The sequence below is a fragment of the Nerophis ophidion genome, linkage group LG29, assembly GCF_033978795.1.
Source record: "Nerophis ophidion isolate RoL-2023_Sa linkage group LG29, RoL_Noph_v1.0, whole genome shotgun sequence".
NCBI classification, from domain to species: Eukaryota; Metazoa; Chordata; class Actinopteri; order Syngnathiformes; family Syngnathidae; genus Nerophis; species Nerophis ophidion.
The window spans coordinates 20,026,223-20,049,097 of record NC_084639.1 but is presented as its reverse complement, the minus strand read 5'-3'; the positions used below and the strand labels follow the sequence as shown (position 1 = coordinate 20,049,097).

The 22,875-nt window shown below is 41.3% G+C and overlaps 1 protein-coding gene across 1 annotated transcript in view; it reads left to right on the top strand.

The window, feature by feature from the left end:
* Positions 1–22,875, top strand: part of fat2 (FAT atypical cadherin 2) — a 250,515-nt gene that overhangs the window by 61,864 nt on the left and 165,776 nt on the right. The window contains 2 exon segments of the mRNA XM_061891855.1: positions 8,071–8,129; positions 12,357–12,668. Coding sequence (XP_061747839.1) covers positions 8,071–8,129; positions 12,357–12,668 — 371 coding nt within the window.

The following is a 22,875-nucleotide window of genomic DNA, read 5'->3' as shown; positions in this document are numbered from 1 at the left end:
GTGTGTGATATCATATGTGATACAAGCAGTCCTGCAGAGTGTTTACTTGTGTGTGATATCATGTGTGATACAAGTAGTCCTGCAGAGTACTTACTTGTGTGTGATTTCATGTGCGATACAAGCAGTCCTGCAGTGTGTTTAGTTGTGTGTGATATCATGTGCGATACATGAAGTCCTGGGGAGTGTTTACTTGTATGTGATATCTGATCCAAGCAGAGTGTGTTCACCGGTGTGTGATATTATATGCGATACAAGCAGTCCTGCAGTGTATTTATTTGTGTGTGATATCATGTGGGATACAAGCAGTTCCGCACAGTATTTATTTGTGTGTGATATCCTATGTGATACAAGCTCTCCTGCAGAGTGTTTACTTGTGTGTGATATCATATGTGATACAAGCAGTCCTGCAGAGTGTTTACTTGTTTGTGATATCATGTGTGATACAAGCAGTCCTGCGGAGTGTTTACTTGTGTGTGATATCATGTGCGATACAAGGAGTCAAGCAGAGTGTTTACTTGTGTGTGATATCATGTGTGATACAAGTAGTCCTGCGGAATGTTTACTTGTGTGTGATATCTGATACAAGCAAAGCGTGTTCACCGGTGTGTGATATCATATGCGATACAAGCAGTCCTGCAGCGTATTTATTTGTGTGATATCATGTGCGATACAAGCAGTTCCGCAGAGTATTTAGTTGTGTGTGATATCATGTGTGATACAAGCAGTCAAGCAGCGTGTTTACTTGTGTGTGATATCATATGTGATACAAGCTCTCCTGCAGAGTGTTTACTTGTGTGTGATATCATGTGCGATACAAGCAGTCCTGCAATGTGTTTACTTGTTTGTGATATCATGTGCGATACAAGCAGCCCTGCAGAGTGTTTAAGTGTGTGGGATATCATGTGAGATACAAGATGACCTTCAGAGTGTTTACTTTTGTGTGATATCATATGCGATACAAGCAGTCCTGCAGAGTGTTTACTTGTGTGTGATGTCATGTGCGATACAAGCAGTCCTGCAGCATATTTATTTGTGTGTGATATCATGTGGGATACAAGCAGTCCTGCAGCGTGTTTACTTGTGTGTGATATCATGTGTGATACAAGCAGTCCTGCAGAGTGTATACATGTGTGTGATATCATGTGCGATACAAGTAATCCTGCGGAGTGTTTACTTGTGTGTGATATCATGTGTGATACAAGCAGTCCTGCAGCGTGTTTACTTGTGTGTGATATCATGTGTGATACAATCAGTCCTGCAGAGTGTATACATGTGTGTGATATCATGTGCGATACAAGTAGTCCTGCGAAGTGTTTACTTGTGTGATATCTGATACAAGCAAAGCGTGTTCACCGGTGTGTGATATCATATGCGATACAAGCAGTCAAGCAGCGTGTTTACTTGTGTGTGATATCATGTGCGATACAAGCAGTTCCGCAGAGTATTTAGTTGTGTGTGATATCATGTGTGATACAAGCAGCCCTGGTGAGTGTTTACTTGTGTGTGATATCTGATACAAGCAGAGTGTGTTCACCGGTGTGTGATATCATGCGATACAAGCAGTCCTGCAGAGTGTATACTTGTGTGTGATATCATGTGTGATACAAGCAGTCAAGCAGCGTGTTCACTTATGTGTGATATCATGTGTGATACAAGCAGTCCTGCAGTGTGTTTAGTTGTGTGATATCATGTGCGATACATGAAGTCCTGAGGAGTCTTTACTTGTATGTGATATCTGATGCAAGCAGAGCGTGTTCACCGGTGTGTGATATCATATGAGATACAAGCACTCCTGCAGCGTAGTTATGTGTGTGTGTGTGATATCATATGCGATACAAGCAGTCCTGCACCTAATGTATGTGTGTGTGGTATCATTTGTGATACAAGCAGTCCTGCAGCATATTTACTTGTGTGTGATATCATGTGCGATACAAACAGTTCTGCAGTGTTTACTTGTGTGTGATATCATGTGTGATACAAGCAGTCCGACAGAGTGTTTACTTGTGTGTGATTTCATGTGCGATACAAGTAGTCCTGCGGTGTATTTATTTGTGTGTGTTATCATGTGCGATACATGAAGTCCTGGGGAGTTTTTACTTGTGTGTGATACCTGATGCAAGCAGAGCGTGTTCACCGGTGTGTGATATCATCAGTATTTATTGCCACCTTTCCCAACTTCTTTGTCACGTGTTGCTGGCATCAAATTCTAAAGTTAATGATTATTTGCAAATATCAGTTTGAACATCAAATATGTTGTCTTTGTAGCATATTCAACTGAATATGGCTTGAAAAGGATTCGCAAATCCTTGTATTCTGTTTATATTTACATCGAACGCAATTTCCCAACTGATACGGAAGGTGGGCTGGTATCGAAGTCGTACAAGTGGAGGAGCATCGGGGTCTAAGTGGTGACACATGGCTGACATTGAACACATCGCCCAACAAAAGGCGCGAGCTAATGTGTTTACCTCCAGGAGGCGTTCACTGGGCGTCAGTGAAAGCATGACTGAAGACACCCAGTCATGTCCACACCTGTCCTCGGCTGTCAAAGAGGTCTGGCAGGACTCAGCGGGGTCTCGGGTCACGACCCCCCCTGCCCCCCCCCCCCTCCAAACAATATCCCGCCAACCTCTTTTCTTGACCAACCTCCAACTCCATCAGTGTGTTTGTAAATAGTGTTTCTATTTTCCTCACCTAACTTGAACGCAACTTGTATATGTGTATATATATATATGTTGTGAATCAATTGGCTGAAATAAGCAGGGGCGTCCATGATAACGTTGCTTGGATGACAACACATGTTGCTCCAAAACCTGTATGGACCTTTCAGCATTAATGGTGCCTTCACAGATGTGTAAGTTACCCATGCCTTGGGCACTAGTACACCCCCATACCATCACACATGCTGGCTTTTCCACTTTGCGCCTATAACAATCCACAGTTTCCAAAAAACTATTTGAAATGTGGACTCGTCGGACCACAGAACACTTTTACACTTTGCATCAGTCCGTTTTAGCCGGTGGTGTTTCCGGGTGTTGTTGATAAATGGCTTTTGGCTTCGCGTAGTAGAGTTTTAACTAGCACGTACAGATGTAACGACCGATTGTAGTTACGACCGACTGTAGTTACTGACAGTGGTGTTCCTGAGCCCGTGTGGTGATATCCTTTACACGCCGATGTGGCTTTTTGATAGCGGTAGCGCCTGTGGGATCCAAGTTGCTTGATATCATGGCTCAAGTGTAGTGATTTCTCAACATTCTCTGAACCTTTTGATGATACTACGGAGCGTAGATGGTGAAATCCCAGAATTCCTTGCAATAGCTGCTTGAGAAATGTTGCTCGTAAACAATTTGCTCGGGAATTTGTTGACAAAGTGGTGACCCTCACCCCGTCCTTGTTGGTGAATGACTTAGCATTTCATGGAAGCTGCTTTTATAGCCAATCATGGCACCCACCTGTTCCCAATTAGCCTGTTCATGTCAGGCCTATGATCCCGTTTTGTTTTGGTCATGTTCGGTTTGGTTTTTTTGGACACTCAGTTCCTGTTTTGTTACCATGACTTACCATGTTCATTATTTAAGCCATTCTGTTTCTGTTCTTCGTCCTGGCAACATCACCTCCTTCATGCCCTTCGTCACCTGCTATGCACTTTCTATGCCTTCCATGCCATTGATCCATGCCCCTTGTCCTTTTCCAAGTAAGTTTTTCTTATTCATGCCTTTGTGCAAGTGTTTTGTTTTCGTCCTTATAGTTATAGCCTCCGTGCTAGTCTTTTGTTTCATGGCCCGGTTTTTGTACTTCCGCCTTAGTGCTCGCTTTTTTGTTTATTCCTTTTATAGTGTTAAAATAAAATGATGTCTTCACCTTCACGCCATCGCCGTTTGATCCCTGCCCCTTGTCCTTTTCTAAGTAAGTTTTTCTTATTCATGCCTTTGTGCAAGTGTTTTGTTTTCGTCCTTATAGTTATAGCCTCCGTGCTAGTCTTTTGTTTCATAGCCCGGTTTTTGTACTTCCGCCCTTGTGTGCGCTTTTTTGTTTATTCCTTTTATAGTCTGAAAATAAAAATATATCTTTACCTTCACGCCATCGCCGTTTGATCCATGCCCCTTGTCCTTTTCCAAGTAAATTGTTCTTATTCATGCCTTTGTGCAAGTGTTTTGTTTTCGTCCTTATAGTTATAGCCTCTGTGCTAGTCTTTTGTTTCATAGCCCGGTTTTTGTACTTCTGCCCTAGTGCTCGCTTTTTTGTTTATTCCTTTTATAGTGTTAAAATAAAATGATGTCTTTACCTTCACGCCATCGCCGTTTGATCCCTGCCCCTTGTCCTTTTCCAAGTAAGTTTTTCTTATTCATGCCTTTGTGCAAGTGTTTTGTTTTCGTCCTCATAGTTATACCTTCTGTGCTAGTCTTTTGTTTCATAGCCCGGTTTTTGTACTTCCGCCCTCCTGCGCGCTTTTTTGTTTATTCCTTTTATAGTCTTAAAATAAAAAGATGTCTTTACCTTCACGCCATCGCCGTTTGATCCATGCTCCTTGTCCTTTTCCAAGTAAGTTTTTCTTATTCATGCCTTTGTGCAAGTGTTTTGTTTTCGTCCTTATAGTTATAGCCTCTGTGCTAGTCTTTTGTTTCATAGCCCGGTTTTTGTACTTCCGCCCTCGTGCGCGCTTTTTGATTTATTCCTTTTATAGTCTTAAAATAAAAAGATGTCTTTACCTTCACGCCATCGCCGTTTGATCCATGCCCCTTGTCCTTTTCCAAGTACGTTTTTCTTATTCATGCCTTTGTGCAAGTGTTTTGTTTTCGTCCTTATAGTTATAGCCTCTGTGCTAGTCTTTTGTTACACCGCCTAGTTTTTGTACTTCCGCCCATGTACGCGCTTTTTGGTTTATTCCTTTTATAGTGTTAAAATAAAAAGATGTCTTTACCTTCACGCCATCGCTGTTTGATCCATGCTCCTTGTCCTTTTTAAAGTAAGTTTTTCTTATTCATGCCTTTGTGCAAGTGTTTTGTTTTCGTCCTTATAGTTATTGCCTCTGTGCCAGTTTTTGTTTCATAGCCTGGTTTTTGTACTTCCGCACTCGTGCGCGCTTTTTTGTCTATTCCTTTTATAGTGTTAAAATAAAATGATGTCTTTACCTTCACGCCATCGCCGTTTGATCCATGCCCCTTGTCCTTTTCCAATAAGTTTTTTTTATTCATGCCTTTGTGCAAGTGTTTTGTTTTCGTCCTTATAGTTATAGCCTCTGTGCTAGTCTTTTGTTTCATAGCCGGGTTTTTGCACTTCCGCCCTCGTGCGCGCTTTTTTGTTTATTCCTTTTATACTCTTAAAATAAAAAGATGTCTTTACCTTCACGCCATCGCCGTTTGATCCATGCTCCTTGTCCTTTTCCAAGTAAGTTTTTCTTATTCATGCCTTTGTGCAAGTGTTTTGTTTTCGTCCTTATAGTTATAGCCTCTGTGCTAGTCTTTTGTTTCATAGCCCGGTTTTTGTACTCTGGCCCTCATGCGCGCTTTTTTGTTTATTCCTTTTATGGTATTAGAATAAAAAAATGTCTTTACCTTCACGCCATCGCCGTTTGATCCATGCTCCTTGTCCTTTTCCAAGTAAGTTTTTCTTATTCATGCCTTTGTGCAAGTGTTTTGTTTTCGTCCTTATAGTTATAGCCTCTGTGCTAGTCTTTTGTTTCATAGCCGGGTTTTTGCACTTCCGCCCTCGTGCGCGCTTTTTTGTTTATTCCTTTTATACTCTTAAAATAAAAAGATGTCTTTACCTTCACGCCATCGCCGTTTGATCCATGCTCCTTGTCCTTTTCCAAGTAAGTTTTTCTTATTCATGCCTTTGTGCAAGTGTTTTGTTTTCGTCCTTATAGTTATAGCCTCTGTGCTAGTCTTTTGTTTCACAGCCCGGTTTTTGTACTTCCGCCCTCGTGCGCGCTTTTTTGTTTATTCCTTTTATAGTGTTAAAATAAAATGATGTCTTTACCTTCACGCCATCGCCGTTTGATCCATGCCCCTTGTCCTTTTCCAAGTATGTTTTTCTTATTCATGCCTTTGTGCAAGTGTTTTGTTTTCTTCCTTATAGTTATAGCCTCTGTGCTAGTCTCTTGTTTCATAGCCCGGTTTTTGTACTTCCGCCCTCGTGCTCGCTTTTTTGTTTATTCCTTTTATAGTGTTAAAATAAAAAGATGTCTTTACCTTCACGCCATCGCCGTTTGATCCATGCCCCTTGTCCTTTTCCAAGTATGTTTTTCTTATTCATGCCTTTGTGCAAGTGTTTTGTTTTCGTCCTTATAGTTATAGCCTCCGTGCTATTCTTTTGTTTCATAGCCCGGGTTTTGTACTTCCGCCCTCGTGCTCGCTTTTTTGTTTATTCCTTTTATAGTGTTAAAATAAAATGATGTCTTTACCTTCACGCCATCGCCGTTTGATCCATGCCCCTTGTCCTTTTCCAAGTAAGTTTTTCTTATTCATGCCTTTGTGCAAGTGTTTTGTTTTCGTCCTTATAGTTATAGCCTCTGTGCTAGTCTTTTGTTTCATAGCCCGGGTTTTGTACTTCCGCCCTCGTGCTCGCTTTTTTGTTTATTCCTTTTATAGTGTTAAAATAAAATGATGTCTTTACCTTCACGCCATCGCCGTTTGATCCATGCCCCTTGTCCTTTTCCAAGTAAGTTTTTCTTATTCATGCCTTTGTGCAAGTGTTTTGTTTTCGTCCTTATAGTTATAGCCTCTGTGCTAGTCTTTTGTTTCATAGCCTGGTTTTTGTACTTCCGCCCTTGTGTGCGCTTTTTGTTTATTCCTTTTATAGTGGTAAAATAAAAAGATGTCTTTACCTTCACGACGTCGCCGTTTGATCCATGCTCCTTGTCCTTTTCTAAGTAAGTTTTTCCTATCCATGCCTTTGTGCAAGTGTTTTGTTTTCGTCCTTATAGTTATAGCCTCCGTGCTAGTCCAAGATTGACAATTCAGTTGTGGGTTTTTTCGAAATAAGTGTTTGATGAGCATTGCTCAACTTTCCCACTCTTTTTTTGCCACTTGTGCCAGTTTTTTTGAAACATGTCGCAGACATCAAATCCCAAATGAGGTCAATTTTGTGTGAACATGAAATGTCTTGTTAGGAAGTTTGTCTGTTTCCTCTGTGTTTAATATCTCCTGCCTTTACTTCCTGTCTAGTGCTCTTATTTTGTCAGCTTCCTGTCTTGTTGCCTGACTGCTGCGTTCTTCCTCACTTGGCCGCACCTGTTGCCAATCAGCCCGCTCCTATTTGTACCTCCTTCGTCTCGTGTCGGTTGCCGGATCGTTCTATTGTCTTGTCGACGTCACGTCTAGTCGCCCTTGTGATGTGTTATCGCACCTGTTGTGTCGTACCTTGTCTTTGCAGCGTAGCGGTAAGCTAGCCATATTCAGTTGATGTTTGTAGCTTACTGTTTTTTTTGTTCCCTGCTTCCGTTTATACAAGTACCACTCCTGTTTGCCTGTTCGCTACCCGCTAGCTTCCACGCTAAGCTCCTGTTCGTTGTTTTCGAGCTCCCAGGCTAGCTCCTTTTTTTTTTGGATTATCCGCCTCGTGCGCGTTTTGTGTTTGTAGCCTTTTGGTTTTGGTTTTGTCTTAGTATTTATCACATTCCTTCTCTGCATCTTGGGGTTTCGACATCAGGTAACTCTGACAGAGGGAAGTCTGGGCTTCCCTGCTTAGGCTGTTGCCCCCGCGACCCGACCTCGGATAAGCGGAAATAGATGGATGGATGAAATAGCTTGTCTTTGCAGTCTATTCAATTGAATATAAGTTGAAAAGGATTTGCAAATTATTGTATTTTCTTTTTATTTACACACACACACACACACACACACACACACACACACACACACACACACACACACACACACACACACACACACACACACACACACACACACACACACACACACCGTAAACACACCTAAAATAACACAAGCAGTGTTTTTGTAGAGGACTTATCTTAGCAGTCTCACTTCCCAGGACTCACACATGGCATTCCCATTAATTCCGTGTGTGTGTGTGTGTGTGTGTGTGTGTGTGTATGTGTGTGTGTAGGTGTCATCAGCACGCTGGCCGCGTTGGACCGTGAGGACAAACCCGAACACAGCATTGAGGTGAGACCCGGGTCGTTTGTGTTGTACGCATTCTAAAGCCTAAATAAAGGCTAGCCGAAGTCAGCCAACTGGAGACTTATTAATGACAACTGTAAAGTAGCAATGATTGTCACACACACGCTAAGTGTGGTGGGATTTGAACTCTGCGTTTGACCCGTGCCCTCGTTCGACCCCTGGGAAGTGAGGGGAGCAGTGAGCAGCGGCGATGCCGCAGCCGGGAATCATTTATGGTTGATTTAACCCCCAATTCCAACCCCCTTGATGCTGAGTGCCAAGCAGGGAAGGAATGGGTTCCATTTTTATAGTCTTTGGTATGACTCGGCCGGGGTTTGAACTCACAACCTACCGATCTCAGGGCGGGCACTCTAACCACCAGGCCACTGAGTAGGTTAACTCGGCGTTGCTAAAATGTTTGTATGCTAACATTAACATGACAACGAAGGACACATTAGTATACGTCTAAGATAGCCCCAAGTGAATATTTGTAGACACAAAACTTGCAGAATTACCCGTAAAAGATGGCATAAAATGTTAGCATGCTAATGTTTGCATGCTAATATAAAAGATGTCAACATACTTGCAAGTATAAAAAAAAACAGGATTTTTAGATAAAAACATACACAATTAATCAAAATGTTAGCATGCTAACGTTAACAGGGCTTTCTTCTCCGCCGCTCCCAGTCTGTGGAACGCTCTCCCTGACCACCTGAGGGAACCACAGACTGTGAACGCTTTTAAAAAAGGCTTGAAAACCCTTCTTTTAAAAAAAGCCTTTTTTTAAATTTAGATGTATGCCTACTAGTTGTAGCTATTAGGCTGTTTTAGTTTTTATTATTATTTTTATTATTGTTATTATTATTTTGATAACATGGGACCAGTTAGCATATTTATAAGATGGCGCCAAGTATTTAAAAGCAATATTTTTAGATGTCAACATACACAATTAGCTTTTAAAAAAAATTGTTTATAAAACGTTAGCAAGCTACAATAAGAGATGTTAGCATACTTCCAAGATGGCGCCAAGTATCAAAACCGTGATTTTCTGGTAAAAAATACGAAAATTGCATTAAACATTAACATGTTAGCACCTGACTAGACAAGAGGATATACCAAAATACACTATTTGTAGGTGTAAACAAATAAAATTTGTCAAAAAGCTACCTTATGACATTAGCATGCTAACGTTAACATGATATAGTTTCCATGCTAATATAAGAGATGTCAGCATACTTGCAAGTATCAAAACAACAGGATTTTTAGATAAAAACGTACACAATTAATCAAACTTTTAGCACGCTAACGTTAACAGGGCTTTCTGCTCCGCCGCTCCCAGTCTGTGGAACGCTCTACCTGACCACCTGAGGGAACCACAGACTGTGAATGCTTTTAAAAAAGGCTTAAAAACTCTTCTTTTTAAAAAAAAAGCCTCTTTTATTTTAGATATATATGTACTAGATCTAGCTATTAGGCTGTTCTTGTTTTTATTTTTTATTATTATCTTTTTATTTTATTATTTTATTTTTTAATACACTGTAGCACTTTGAGGTTTTTTGCTCAATATAAAGTGTTTTTTTACAAATAAAATGTATTATTATTCGTATTATTATTATTATTATTATTATTAATGTTATTATTATTATTATGATAACATGGGACAAGTTAGCATTTTTCCAAGATTTTCCAAGTATGCAAAAGCAGTATTTTTAGATGTCAACATACACAATTAGCTTTTAAAAAAATTAGTTTATAAAACGTTAGCAGGCTACTATAAGAGATGTTAGCATACTTCCAAGATGGCGCCAAGTATCAAAACCATGATTTTTGGTAAAAAATACAAAAATTGCTGAAAGACTAGCATAAAACATTAGTATGCTAACACCTGATGAGACAAGAGGATATACCAAAATACACTATTTGTAGGTTTAAACCAACAAAATTAGTTAAAAAGCTATCATAAGACATTAGCATGCTAACGTTAACATGGTAACATGGGACGAGTTAGCATATTTCTAAGATGGCACCAAGTAATTACAAGCTATTTTTGGATGTCAACATACACAACTAGCTTTGAAAAAATTAGCATAAAACGTTAGCAAACTACTATAAGAGATGTTAGCATACTTCCAAGATGGTGCCAAGTATCAAAACCATGATTTTTGGTAAAAAATACAAAATTAGCTAATATGAAAAAGCTAGCATAAAACGTGAGAATGCTAACACCTGACGAGACAAGAGGATATACCAAAATACACTATTTGTAGGTGTAAACAAACACAATTTGTTAAAAAATACCATAAGACATTAGCATGCTAACGTTAACATGGTAACATGGGACAAATTAGCATATTTCTAAGATGGCGCCAAGTATTTAAAAGCTATTTTTGGATGTCAACATACACAATTAGCTTTAAAAATTTTCAGCATGAAACGTTAGCAAGCTACTATAAGAGATGTTAGCATACTTCCAAGATGGCACCAAGTATCAAAACCATGATTTTTGGTAAAAATACAAAAATTGCTAATATAAAAAGCTAGCATAAAATGTTAGAATGCTAACAACTGACGAGACAAGAGGATATACCAAAATACACTATTTGTAGGTTTAAAAAAACAAAATTAGCTAAAAATCTACCATAAGATATTAGCATGCTAACGTTAACATGGTAACATGAAACAAATTTGCGTATTTCTAAGATGGCGCCAAGTATTTAAAAGCTATTTTTGGATGTCAACATACACAATTAGCTTTAAAAATTTTCAGCATGAAACGTTAGCAAGCTACTATAAGAGGTGTTAGCATACTTCCAAGATGGCGCCAAGTATCAAAACCATCATTTTTAGGTAAAAATACAAAATGAGCTGAAATTAGCATAAAGCGTTAGCATTAATATGTAATATTTACGTATTTTGCTCATTTTCGTCATATTAATTTCACAGACGCATCACAACTTTTGTTTTTGTATTGCTAAGGGCTAAGCGAGATATACAAATTATCAGCATAATAAAACAAACACCAAAGCGGTGCCCGTATCGCCCGTAAGGACCAGATGAGTCGCCTGCTGGCCTGTTCTAAAAATAGCTCAAATAGCAGCACTTACCAGTGAGCTGCCTCTATTTTTTACATTTTATTTATTTACTAGCAAGCTGGTCTCGCTTTAATCAACATTTTTAATTCTAAGAGAGACAAAACTCTAATAAAATTTGAAAATCCAAGAAAATATTTTAAAGACTTCACTTGTTTGAATAAATTATTTTTTTACTTTGCTTCTTATAACTTTCAAAAAGACAATTTTAGAGAAAAAATACAACCTTAAAAGTGATTTATAGGATTTTTTAAAAACATATACAATGTTCAAGTATTTTTTTTTATTGTAAAGAATAATAAATACATTTTTATTTAATTCTTCATTTTAGCTTCTGTTTTTTTGACAAAGATTATTTTTGAAAAATTTCTTCAAACTTATTATGATTAAAATAAAATAAAAATATTCTTGCAAATTTTAAAAATCTTTAGAATCAGATTTAAATGTTATTTTAAATTCTTTTTTAATTTATTTTAAAATTTTAGTACTGGAAAATCTAGAAGAAATAATGATTAGTCTTTGTTAGAAATATAGCTTAGTCCAATTTGTTATATATTCTAACAAAGTGCAGATTGGATTTTAACCTATTTTAAATATGTTATCAAAATTCTAAAATTAATCAGGAAAAATGACTAATTATGTTCCATTAATTCTTTTTTTACATTTTTCAAAAATATTCAAATTAGCAATTTTTTTTCTTCTTTTTTTTCGGTTGAATTTTGAATTTTAAAGACACGAAATTGAAGATAAACTATGTTTCAAAATGTAATTTTCATTTTTTTCCTGTTTTCTCCTCTTTTAAGTGTTTTTTTTCATCATTTATTCCCTACAAAAAATATTTCCGTAAAAGGAAAAAAAATGGCCTACGGAAATTTACATATTTTTATACATAAATATATATATTTATTTATTAAAGGTAAATTGAGCAAATTTGGCTATTTCTGGCAATTTATTTAAGTGTGTATCAAACTGGTAGCCCTTGGCATTAATCATTACCCAAAAAGTAGCTCTTGCTGACCCGTACTGTACGATGTCTGCTCTCACCGCCGGGATGTTTACTTGCAGAATTAGTCACCGTTCAGACTACAGAGTCTTCCTCGCCGTCTAAGTCGACCAACCTTCCGGTCTATGCCCCGCCCCCCAGGTCATCGTGTCGGACAACGGCGCCCCCTCGCTCCAGTCCACCGCCACCGTGGTCATCCAGGTCTTGGACGACAACGACAACCGACCGAAGTTCACGGACAAGCTGTTCCACGTCAAGATGCCCGCCCAGAGTCGCCGGGCCGGCAGACAGGAAGTGTGCAGGATGGTGGCCCAGGACCAGGACCAGGGCTCCAACGCCGAAGTGACGTACCAGTTGCAGGGAGACCAGGACGAGAGGTTCGGCGTGGACCCGCTGACCGGCGTGGTGACCTCACTCGGGGATTTCTGGCCTGGGAACTACACCATTCTCACGGTAGGACTTTATCTTTAGGGGTATGTTCTTCTCACAGAGTCCATGGGTACACTGGTGGACCAGACCACTTCGAGGCCAGTGCTGAGAACTGCAGGGATTGAACAAGGCTGGTTGCAATGGTGCCATGACCCGGATTTGAGGGAGGTTTAGGGGCGTAGGTGTAATGGAGGTCAGGGACTGAACCGGGAGGGTTATAGTGGTGCTGTGACCCGGATTTGAGGGAGGTTTAGGGGCGTAGGTTTAACGGAGGTCCGGGACTGAACCAGGCGGGTTATAGTGGTGCCATGACCCAGATTCAGGTGAGGTTTCAGGGAGGGGGGTAGCGGAGCTCAAGGTCTGTACCAGGTGGGTTATAGTGGTGCCGTGACCCGGATATGAGTGAGGTTTAGAAGGGTGGGTGTTTAGGATGTCAGGGACTGAACCAGGCGGGTTATACTGGTGCCATGACCCGGAGCAAGCAAGGTTTAGGGGTGTAGGTGTAACGGAAGCCAGGGACTGAACCAGGCAGGTTATAGTGGTGTCGTGACCCGGATTCCAGTGAGGTTTATGGGGGTGAGTGTAACGGAGGTCCGGCACTGAACCAGGCAGGTTATAGTAGTGCCATGACCCGGATTCAGGTGAGGTTTCAGAGAGGGGTGTAACGTAGTTCAGGGACTCAACCAGGTGGGTTGCAATGGTGCCGTGACCCAGATTTGTGTGCGGTTTAGGGGCGTAGGTGTAATGAAGGTCAGGGACTGAACCGGGTGGGTTATAGTGGTGCTGTGACCCGGATTCAAGTGGGGTTTAGGAGGGTGGATGTAATGGAAGTCAGGGACTGAACCAGGCAGGTTATAGTGGTGCCGTGACCCGGATATGAGTGAGGTTTAGAAGGGTGGGTGTAATGGATGTCAGGGACTGAACCAGGTGGGTTATACTGGTGCTGTACCCGGATTCAAGGGAGTTTTAGGGGGGTGAGTGTAAGGAAGTCCGGGACTGAACCAGGCGGGTTATAGTGGTGCCGTGACCCGGATATGAGTGAGGTTTAGAAGGGTGGGTGTAATGGATGTCAGGGACTGAACCAGGCGGGTTATACTGGTGCCATGACCCGGAGCAAGCAAGGTTTAGGGGTGTAGGTGTAACGGAAGCCAGGGACTGAACCAGGCAGGTTATAGTGGTGTCGTGACCCGGATTCCAGTGAGGTCTATGGGGGTGAGTGTAACGGAGGTCCGGCACTGAACCAGGCAGGTTATAGTAGTGCCATGACCCGGATTCAGGTGAGGTTTCAGAGAGGGGTGTAACGTAGTTCAGGGACTCAACCAGGTGGGTTGCAATGGTGCCGTGACCCAGATTTGTGTGCGGTTTAGGGGCGTAGGTGTAATGAAGGTCAGGGACTGAACCGGGTGGGTTATAGTGGTGCTGTGACCCGGATTCAAGTGGGGTTTAGGAGGGTGGATGTAATGGAAGTCAGGGACTGAACCAGGCAGGTTATAGTGGTGCCGTGACCCGGATATGGGTGAGGTTTAGAAGGGTGGGTGTAATGGATGTCAGGGACTGAACCAGGTGGGTTATACTGGTGCTGTACCCGGATTCAAGGGAGTTTTAGGGGGGTGAGTGTAAGGAAGTCCGGGACTGAACCAGGCGGGTTATAGTGGTGCCGGGACCCGGTTTCGAGTGAGGTTTAGGAGTGTAGGTGTAACGGAGGTCAGGGACTGAACCAGGTAGGATATAGTGGTGCCGTGACCCGGATTTGATTGAGGTTTCGGAGCGTAGGTGAAATGGAGGTCAGGAACTGAACTAGGCAAGTTAAAGGGGTGCCGTGACCCGGAATCAAGTGAGGTCTGGGGGGTAGGTGTAACGCAGGTAAGGTACAGAACCAGCCGGGTTATAGTGGTGCCGTGATCTGGATATGAGTGAGGTTTAGAAGGGTGGGTGTAACAGGTGTCAGTGACTGAACCAGGCGGGTTATAATGGTGCTGTGACCCGGATTTGAGGGAGGTTTAGGGGCGTAGGTGTAATGGAGGTCAGGGACTGAACCGCGTGGGTTATAGTATTGCCGTGACCCGGATTCCTGTGAGGTTTATGGGGGTGAGTGTAACAGAGGTCCGGTACTGAACCAGGCGGGTTATAGTGGTGCCATGACCCAGATTCAGGTGAGGTTTCAGGGAGGGGGGTAACAGAGTTCAGGGACTGACCCAGGTGGGTTGTAATGGTGCCCTGATCCAGACCGAGTAAAGTTTAGGGGCGTAGGTGTAACGGAGGCCCGGGACTGAACCAGGTGGGTTATAGTGGTGCCGTGACCCAGATTCAAGTGAGGTTTAGGGAGGTCAGAGACAGAACCAGGTGTGTTATAGTTGTGCCATGACCCCAATTCGAGTGAGGTTTAGGGGCGTAGGTGTAACGGAGGTCAGGGACCGAACCAGGCGGGTTATAGTGATGCCGTGACCCGGATTCGAGTGAGGTTTAAGGAGATCAGAGACAGAACCAGGCGTGTTATAGCTGTGCCATGACTCCAATTCGAGTGAGGTTTAGCGGCGTAGGTGTAACGGAAGTCAGGGACTGAACCAGGCAGGTTGTAATAGTGCTGTAACCCGGATTCGATCATGGTTTAGGAGTGTAGGTGCAATGGAGGTCAGGGACTGACTAGGCAAGTTATCGTGGAGCTGTGACCCGGATTCCAGTGAGGTTTAGAAGGGTGGATGTAACGGAGGTCAGGGACTGAACCAGTTAGGTTATAATGGTGCCGTGACCCGGATTCGAGTGAGGTTTAGGGAGGTCAGAGACAGAACCAGGCGTGTTATAGTTGTGCCATGACTCCAATTCGAGTGAGATTTAGGGGCGTAGGTGTAACGGAGGTCAGGGACTGAACCAGGCGGGTTATAGTGATGCCGTGACCCGGAATCGAGTGAGGTTTAGAGAGGTCAGAGACAGAACCAGGCGTGTTATAGCTGTGCTATGACTCCAATTCGAGTGAGGTTTAGGGGCGTAGGTGTAACAGAGGCAGGTTGTAATGGTGCTGTGACCCGGATTCGATTATGGTTTCGGAGCGTAGGTGCAATGGAGGTCAGGGACTGAACTAGGCAAGTTATAGTGGAGCTGTGACCCGGATTCCAGTGAGGTTTAGAAGGGTGGATGTAACGGAGGTCAGGGACTGAACCAGGCGGGTTATAGTGGTGCCATGACCCAGATTCAGGTGAGGTTTCAGGGAGGGGGGTAACAGAGTTCAGGGACTGAACCAGGTGTTGTAATGGGTGTGAGTTTTCCTTGCCCTTTTGTGGGTTCTTCCGAGGATGTTGTAGTCGTAATGATTTGTGCAGTCCTTTGAGACATTTGTGATTTGGGGCTATATAAATAAACATTGATTGATTGATATGAGTGAGGTTTAGAAGGGTGGGTGTAACGGATGTCAGGGACTGAACCGGGTGGGTTATAGTAGTGCTGTGACCCGCATTCAAGTGGGGTTTAGGGTGGTGGATGTAACGGAGGTCACGGACTGAACCAGGCAGGTTATAGTGGTGCCGTGACCCGGATTCGATAGAGGTTTAGGAGCGTACGTGCAATGTAGGTCAGGTACTGAACCAGGCGGGTTATAGTGGTGCCGTGACCCGGATATGAGTGAAGTTTAGGTGGGTAGGTGTAACAGAGGCCAGGGAAAGAACAGGGCGGGTTATAGTGGTGCTGTGACCCAGATTTAATTGAGGTTTAGGAGGGTGCGTGTAACGGAGGTCAGGGACAGTACCAGGCAGGTTGTAATGGTGCTGTGACCCGGATTCGATTGAGGTTTAGGAGCGTACGTGCAATGGCGGTCAGGTACTGAACTGGGCAAGTTAAAGTGGTGCCGTGACCCGTATTTGAGTGGGGTTTAGGAGGGTGGATGTAACGGAGGTCAGGGACTGAACCAGGCAGGTTCAAGTGAGGTTTAGGGAGGTCGGAGACAGAACCAGGTGTGTTATAGTTGTGCCATGACTCCAATTCGAGTGAGGTTTAGGGGCGTAGGTGTAACGGAGGTCAGGGACTGAACCAGGCGGGTTATAGTGATGCCGTGACCCGGATTCGAGTGAGGTTTAGGGAGGTCGGAGACAGAACCAGGCGTGTTATAGCTGTGCCATGACTCCAATTCGAGTGAGGTTTAGAAGGGTGGGTATAACGGAGGTCAGGGACTGAACCAGGCAGGTTGTAATGGTGCTGTGACCCGGATTCGATTATGGTTTAAGAGCGTAGGTGCAATGGAGGTTAGGGACTGAACTAGGCAAGTTATAGCGGAGCTGTGTCCCGGATTCCAGTGAGGGTTAGAAGGGTGGATGTAACGGAGGTCAGGGACTGAACCAGGCGGGTTATAGTGGTACTGTGACCCGGATTTGAGTGAGGTTTAGAAGGGTGGGTGTAACGGAGGTCAAGGACTGAACCAGGCGGGTTATAGTGGTGCCGTGACCCGGATTTGATTGAGGTTTCGGAGCGTAGGTGCAATGGAGGTCAGGAACTGAACTAGGCAAGTTAAAGGGGTGCCGTGACCCGGATTCAAGTGAGGTTTGGGGGGTAGGTGTAACGCAGGTCAGGTACAGAACCAGCCGGGTTATAGTGGTGCCGTGACCCGGATTTGAATGAGGTTTAGGAGGGTAGGTGTAACTGAGGTCAGGGACTGAACCAGGTGGGATATAGTGGTGCCGCGACCCGGATTGTAGTGAGGTTTGGGGGTAAGTGTTACAGATTTAGTCATTCCGTGTAAGGGAGTGTCCAAACAAGCGATCCACGTGTTGGTGGTTCAGTCTCCTGCACATTTTGACCTAGCTTTTATGCTAACATGCTCATTAGCATGTCATTATGCAAACAGAAGCTGAAAAGTAGTCGCCTACAGCCGCGCATTCCAAGTTTCCAATGGAATAATCGGATATGTTAAGCAGACTAAAAGTTGGCCAAAGAGTTGAAATGACTCGTCCTCAAAGACTCGCAAATGTTCTCGCTCCTTTTCATCCTGGCGCTTTGTGGAAAGCAGCGAGGAAGCCGGAGAGAAAAGAGAAAAGAGAAAAAGGCGGCGGCATAAAAACTCTGCAGGATTTTGTGGAACATCAAAGAAACGCAGCAACTCTGCTCCCTAAAAACTGAAAAGTCATTAAAACGTCGCCCTCTTGATTTTCAGCATGTCTGCAGACAATGAGGGGGAATATTTAAAGCTTACTCTCATTGTGTTAGTATTTGACCAGAGGGAAAGGTAAAAGTGCTCATGTGTAAATATTTGACTAAAAGGGCAGGTAAAAGTTCTCATGTGTTAATATTTGACTAGAAGGAAAGGTAAAAGTTCTCTTATGTTAGTATTTGACTAGAAGGAAAGGTAAAAGTTCTCTTATGTTAGTATTTGACTAGAAGGAAAGGTAAAAGTGCTCATGTGTAAATATTTGACTAGAAGGGCAGGTAAAAGTTCTCATGTGTTAGTATTTGACTAGAAGGAAAGGTAAAAGTTCTCTTATGTTAGTATTTGACTAGAAGTGCAGGTAAAAGCTCTTATGTGTTAGTATTTGACTAGAAGGGCAGGTAAAAGTGCTCATGTGTTAGTATTTGACTAGAAGGGCAGGTAAAAGTTATCATGAGTTAGTATTTGACTAGAAGGGCAGGTAAAAGTTCTCATGTGTTAGTATTTGACTAGAAGGACAGTTAGAAGTGCCCATGTGTTAGTATTTGACTAGAAGGAAAGGTAAAAGTGCTCATATATTAGTATTTGACTGGAAGGAAAGGTAAAAGTCCTCATGTGTTAGTATTTGACTAGAAAGACAGGTACAAGTTCTCATGTTTTAGTATTTGACTAGAAGGACAGGTAAAAGTGCTCATGTGTTAGTATTTGACTAGAAGGAAAGGTAAAAGTTCTCATTTGTAAGTATTTGACTAGAAGGACAGGTAAAAGTTCTCATGTGTTAGTATTTGACTAGAAGGGCAGGTAAAAGTTCTCATGTGTTAGTATTTCACTAGAAGGACAGGTAAAGGTTCTCATGTGTTAGTATTTGTCCAGAAGGAAAGGTAAAAGTTCTCATGTGTTAGTATTTTATTAGAAGGGCAGGTAAAAGTTCTCATGTGTTAGTATTTGACTAGAAGGGCAGGTAAAAGTGTTTATGTGTTAGTATATGACTAGAAGGAAAGGTAAACGTGCTCGTGTTAGTATTTGACTAGAAGGAAAGGTAAAAGCTCTCATATGTTAGTATTTGACTGGAATGAAAGGTAAAAGAGCTCATGTGTTAGTATTTGACTAGAAGGGCAGGTAAAAGTGCTCATGTGTTAGTATTTGACTAGAAGGACAGGTAAAAGTGCTCATGTGTTAGTATTTGACTAGAAGGAAAGGTAAAAGTGCTCATGTGTAAATATTTGACTAGAAGGGCAGGTAAAAGTTCTCATGTGTTAGTATTTGACTAGAAGGGCAGGTAAACGTTCTCATGTGTTAGTATTTGACTAGAAGGGCAGGTAAAAGTGCTCATGTGTTAGTATTTGACGAGAAGGAAAGGTAAAAGTTCTCATGTGTTAGTATTTGACTAGAAGGGCAGGTAAAAGTTCTCATGTAGTAGTATTTGACTTGAAGGAAAGGTAAAAGTGCTCATGTGTTAGTATTTGACTAGAAAGACAGGTACAAGTTCTCATGTGTTAGTATTTGACTAGAAGGACAGGTAAAAGTGCTCATGTGTTAGTATTTGACTAGAAGGAAAGGTAAAAGTTCTCATTTGTAAGTATTTGACTAGAAGGACAGGTAAAAGTTCTCATGTGTTAGTATTTGACTGGAAGGGCAGGTAAAAGTTCTCATGTGTTGGTATTTCACTAGAAGGACAGGTAAAAGTTCTCATGTGTTAGTATTTGTCTAGAAGGAAAGGTAAAAGTTCTCATGTGTTTGTATTTATTTAGAAGGGCAGGTAAAAGTTCTCATGTGTTAGTATTTGACTAGAAGGGCAGGTAAAAGTGTTTATGTGTTAGTATATGACTAGAAGGAAAGGTAAACGTGCTCGTGTTAGTATTTGACTAGAAGGAAAGGTAAAAGCTCTCATATGTTAGTATTTGACTGGAATGAAAGGTAAAAGTGCTCAAGTTTTAGTATTTGACTAGAAGGGCAGGTAAAAGTGCTCATGTGTTAGTATTTGACTAGAAGGACAGGTAAAAGTGCTCATGTGTTAGTATTTGACTAGAAGGGCAGGTAAAAGTGTTCATGTGTTAGTATTTGACTAGAAGGACAGGTAAAAGTTCTCATGTACTAATTGACTAGAAGGACAGGTAAAAGTTCTCATGTACTAATTGACTAGAAGGACAGGTAAAAGTTCTCATGTGTTAGTATTTGACTGAAAGGAAAGGTAAAAGTGCTCATGTGTAAATATTTGACTAGAAGGGCAGGTACAAGTTCTCATGTGTTAGTATTTGACTAGAAGGGAAGGTAAAAGTTCTCTTGTGTTAGTATTTGACTGGAAGGAAAGGTAAACGTTCTCATATGTTAGTATTTGACTGGAAGGAAAGGTAAAAGTGCTCATGTGTTAGTATTTAACTAAAAGGACAGGTAAAAGTTCTCATGTGTTAGTATTTGACTAGAAAGACAGGTACAAGTTCTCATGTATTAATATTTGACTAGAAGGACAGGTAAAAGTTCTCATGTATTAGTATTTGACTGGAAGGAAAGGTAAAAGTGCTCATGTGTCAGTATTTGAGTAGAAGCAAATGTAAAAGTTCTCATGTATTAGTATTTGACTGGAAGGAAAGGTAAAAGTGCTCATGTGTCAGTATTTGACTGGAAGGAAAGGTAAAAGTTCTCATGTGTCAGTGTTTGACTGGAAGGAAAGGTAAAAGTGCTCATGTGTCAGTATTTGACTGTAAGGAAAGGTAAAAGTGCTCATGTGTTAGTATTTGACTAGAAGGAAAGGTAAAAGTTCTCATGTGTTAGTATTTGACTAGAAGGGCAGGTAAAAGTGCTCATTTGTTAGTATTTGACTAGAAAGGCAGGTAAAAGTGCTCATGTGTAAGTATTTGACTAGAAGGAAAGGTGAAAGTTCTCATGTGTTAGTATTTGACTAGAAGGGCAGGTAAAAGTTCTCGTGTTAGTATTTAACTAGAAAGAAAGGTAAAACTGCTCATGTGTAAGTATTTGACTAGAAGGAAAGGTAAAAGTTCTCATGTGTTAGTATTTGACTAGAAGGACAGGTAAAAGTGCTCATGTGTTAGTATTTGACTAGAAGGACAGGTAAATGTTCTGATGTGTTAGTATTTGACGAGAAGGAAAGGTAAAAGTTCTCATGTGTTAGTATTTGACTAGAAGGGCAGGTAAAAGTTCTCATGTGTTAGTATTTGACTAGAAGGAAAGGTAAAAGTGCTCATGTGTTAGTATTTGACTAGAAGGGCAGGTAAAAGTTTTCATGTGTTAGTATTTGACTAGAAGGACAGGTAAAAGTTCTCATGTGTTAGTATTTGACTAGAAGGACAGGTAAAAGTGCTCATGTGTCAGTATTTGACTGGAAGGAAAGGTAAAAGTGCTCATGTGTTAGAATTTGACTAGAAGGGCAGGTAAAAGTGCTCATGTGTTAGTATTTGACTAAAAGGAAAGGTAAAAGTGCTCATGTGTTAGTATTTGACTAGGAAGGCAGGTAAAAGTTCTCATGTGTTAGTATTTTACTAGAAGGAAAGGTAAAAGTGCTCATGTGTCAGTATTTGACTGGAAGGAAATGTAAAAGTGCTCATGTGTTAGTATTTGACTAGAAGCAAAGGTAAAAGTTCACATGTATTAGTATTTGACTGTAAGGAAAGGTAAAAGTGCTCATGTGTTAGTATTTGACTAGAAAGGCAGCTAAAAGTGCTCATGTGTAAGTATTTGACTAGAAGGAAATGTAAAAGTTCTCATGTGTTATTATTTGACAAGAAGGAAAGTTAAAACTGCTCATGTGTTAGTATTTGACTAGAAGGGCAAGTAAAAGTTCTCATGTGTTAGTATTTGATTAGAAGCAAAGGTAAAAGTTCTCATGTATTAGTATTTGACTGGAAGGAAAGGTAAAAGTGCTCATGTGTTAGTATTTGACTAGAATGGCAAGTAAAAGTTCTCATGTGTTAGTATTTGATTAGAAGCAAAGGTAAAAGTTCTCATGTATTAGTATTTGACTGGAAGGAAAGGTAAAAGTGCTCATGTGTTAGTATTTGACTAGAAGGGCAGGTAAAAGTGCTCATGTGTTAGTATTAGACTAGAAGGACAGGTAAACGTCCTCATGTGTTAGTATTTGACTAGAAGGGCAGGTAAAAGTGCTCATGTGTCAGTATTTGACTGGAAGGAAAGGTAAAAGTGCTCATGTGTTAGTATTTGACTAGAAGGACAAGTAAAAGTGCTCATGTGTTAGTATTTGACTAGAAGGGCAGGTAAAAGTGCTCATGTGTTAGTATTTGACTAGAAGGGCAGGTAAAAGTTATCTTGTGTTAGTATTTGAGTAGAAGGGCAGGTAAAAGTGCTCAGGTGTCAGTATTTGAATGGAAGGAAAGGTAAAAGTGCTCATGTGTAAATATTTTACTAGAAGGGCAGGTAAAAGTGCTCATGTGTTAGTATTTGACTAGAAGGGCAGGTAAAAGCTCTCATGTGATAGTGTTTGACTAGAAGGGCAGGTAAAAGTTCTCATGTGTTAGTATTTGACTAGAAAGACGGGTACAAGTTCTCATGTGTTAGTATTTTATTAGAAGGGCAGGTAAAAGTGCTCATGTGTTAGTATTTTATTAGAAGGGGAGGTAAAAGTTTTCATGTGTTAGTATTTGACTAAAAGGACAGGTAAAAGTTCTCATGTGTTAGTATTTTATTAGAAGGAAAGTTAAACGTTAAACGTTTTTGACTAGAGGGAAAGGTAAAAGTGCTCATCTGTTAGTTTTTGACTAGAAGGACAGGTAAAAGTTCTCATGTGTTAGTATTTGACTAGAAGTCAGGTAAAAGTTCTCATGTGTTAGTATTTGACTAGAAGGGCAGGTAAAAGTGCTCATGTGTTAGTATTTGACTAGAAGGACAGGTAAAAGTGCTCATGTGTCAGTATTTGACTAGAAGGGCAGGTAAAAGTGCTCATGTGTTAGTATTTGACTAGTAGGAAAGGTAAAAGTTCTCATGTATTAGTATTTGACTAAAAGGACCGGTAAAAGTTCTCATGTATTAGTATTTGACTGGAAGGAAAGGTAAAAGTGCTCATGTGTCAGTATTTGACTAGAAGCAAAGGTAAAAGTTCTCATGTATTAGTATTTGACTGGAAGGAGAGGT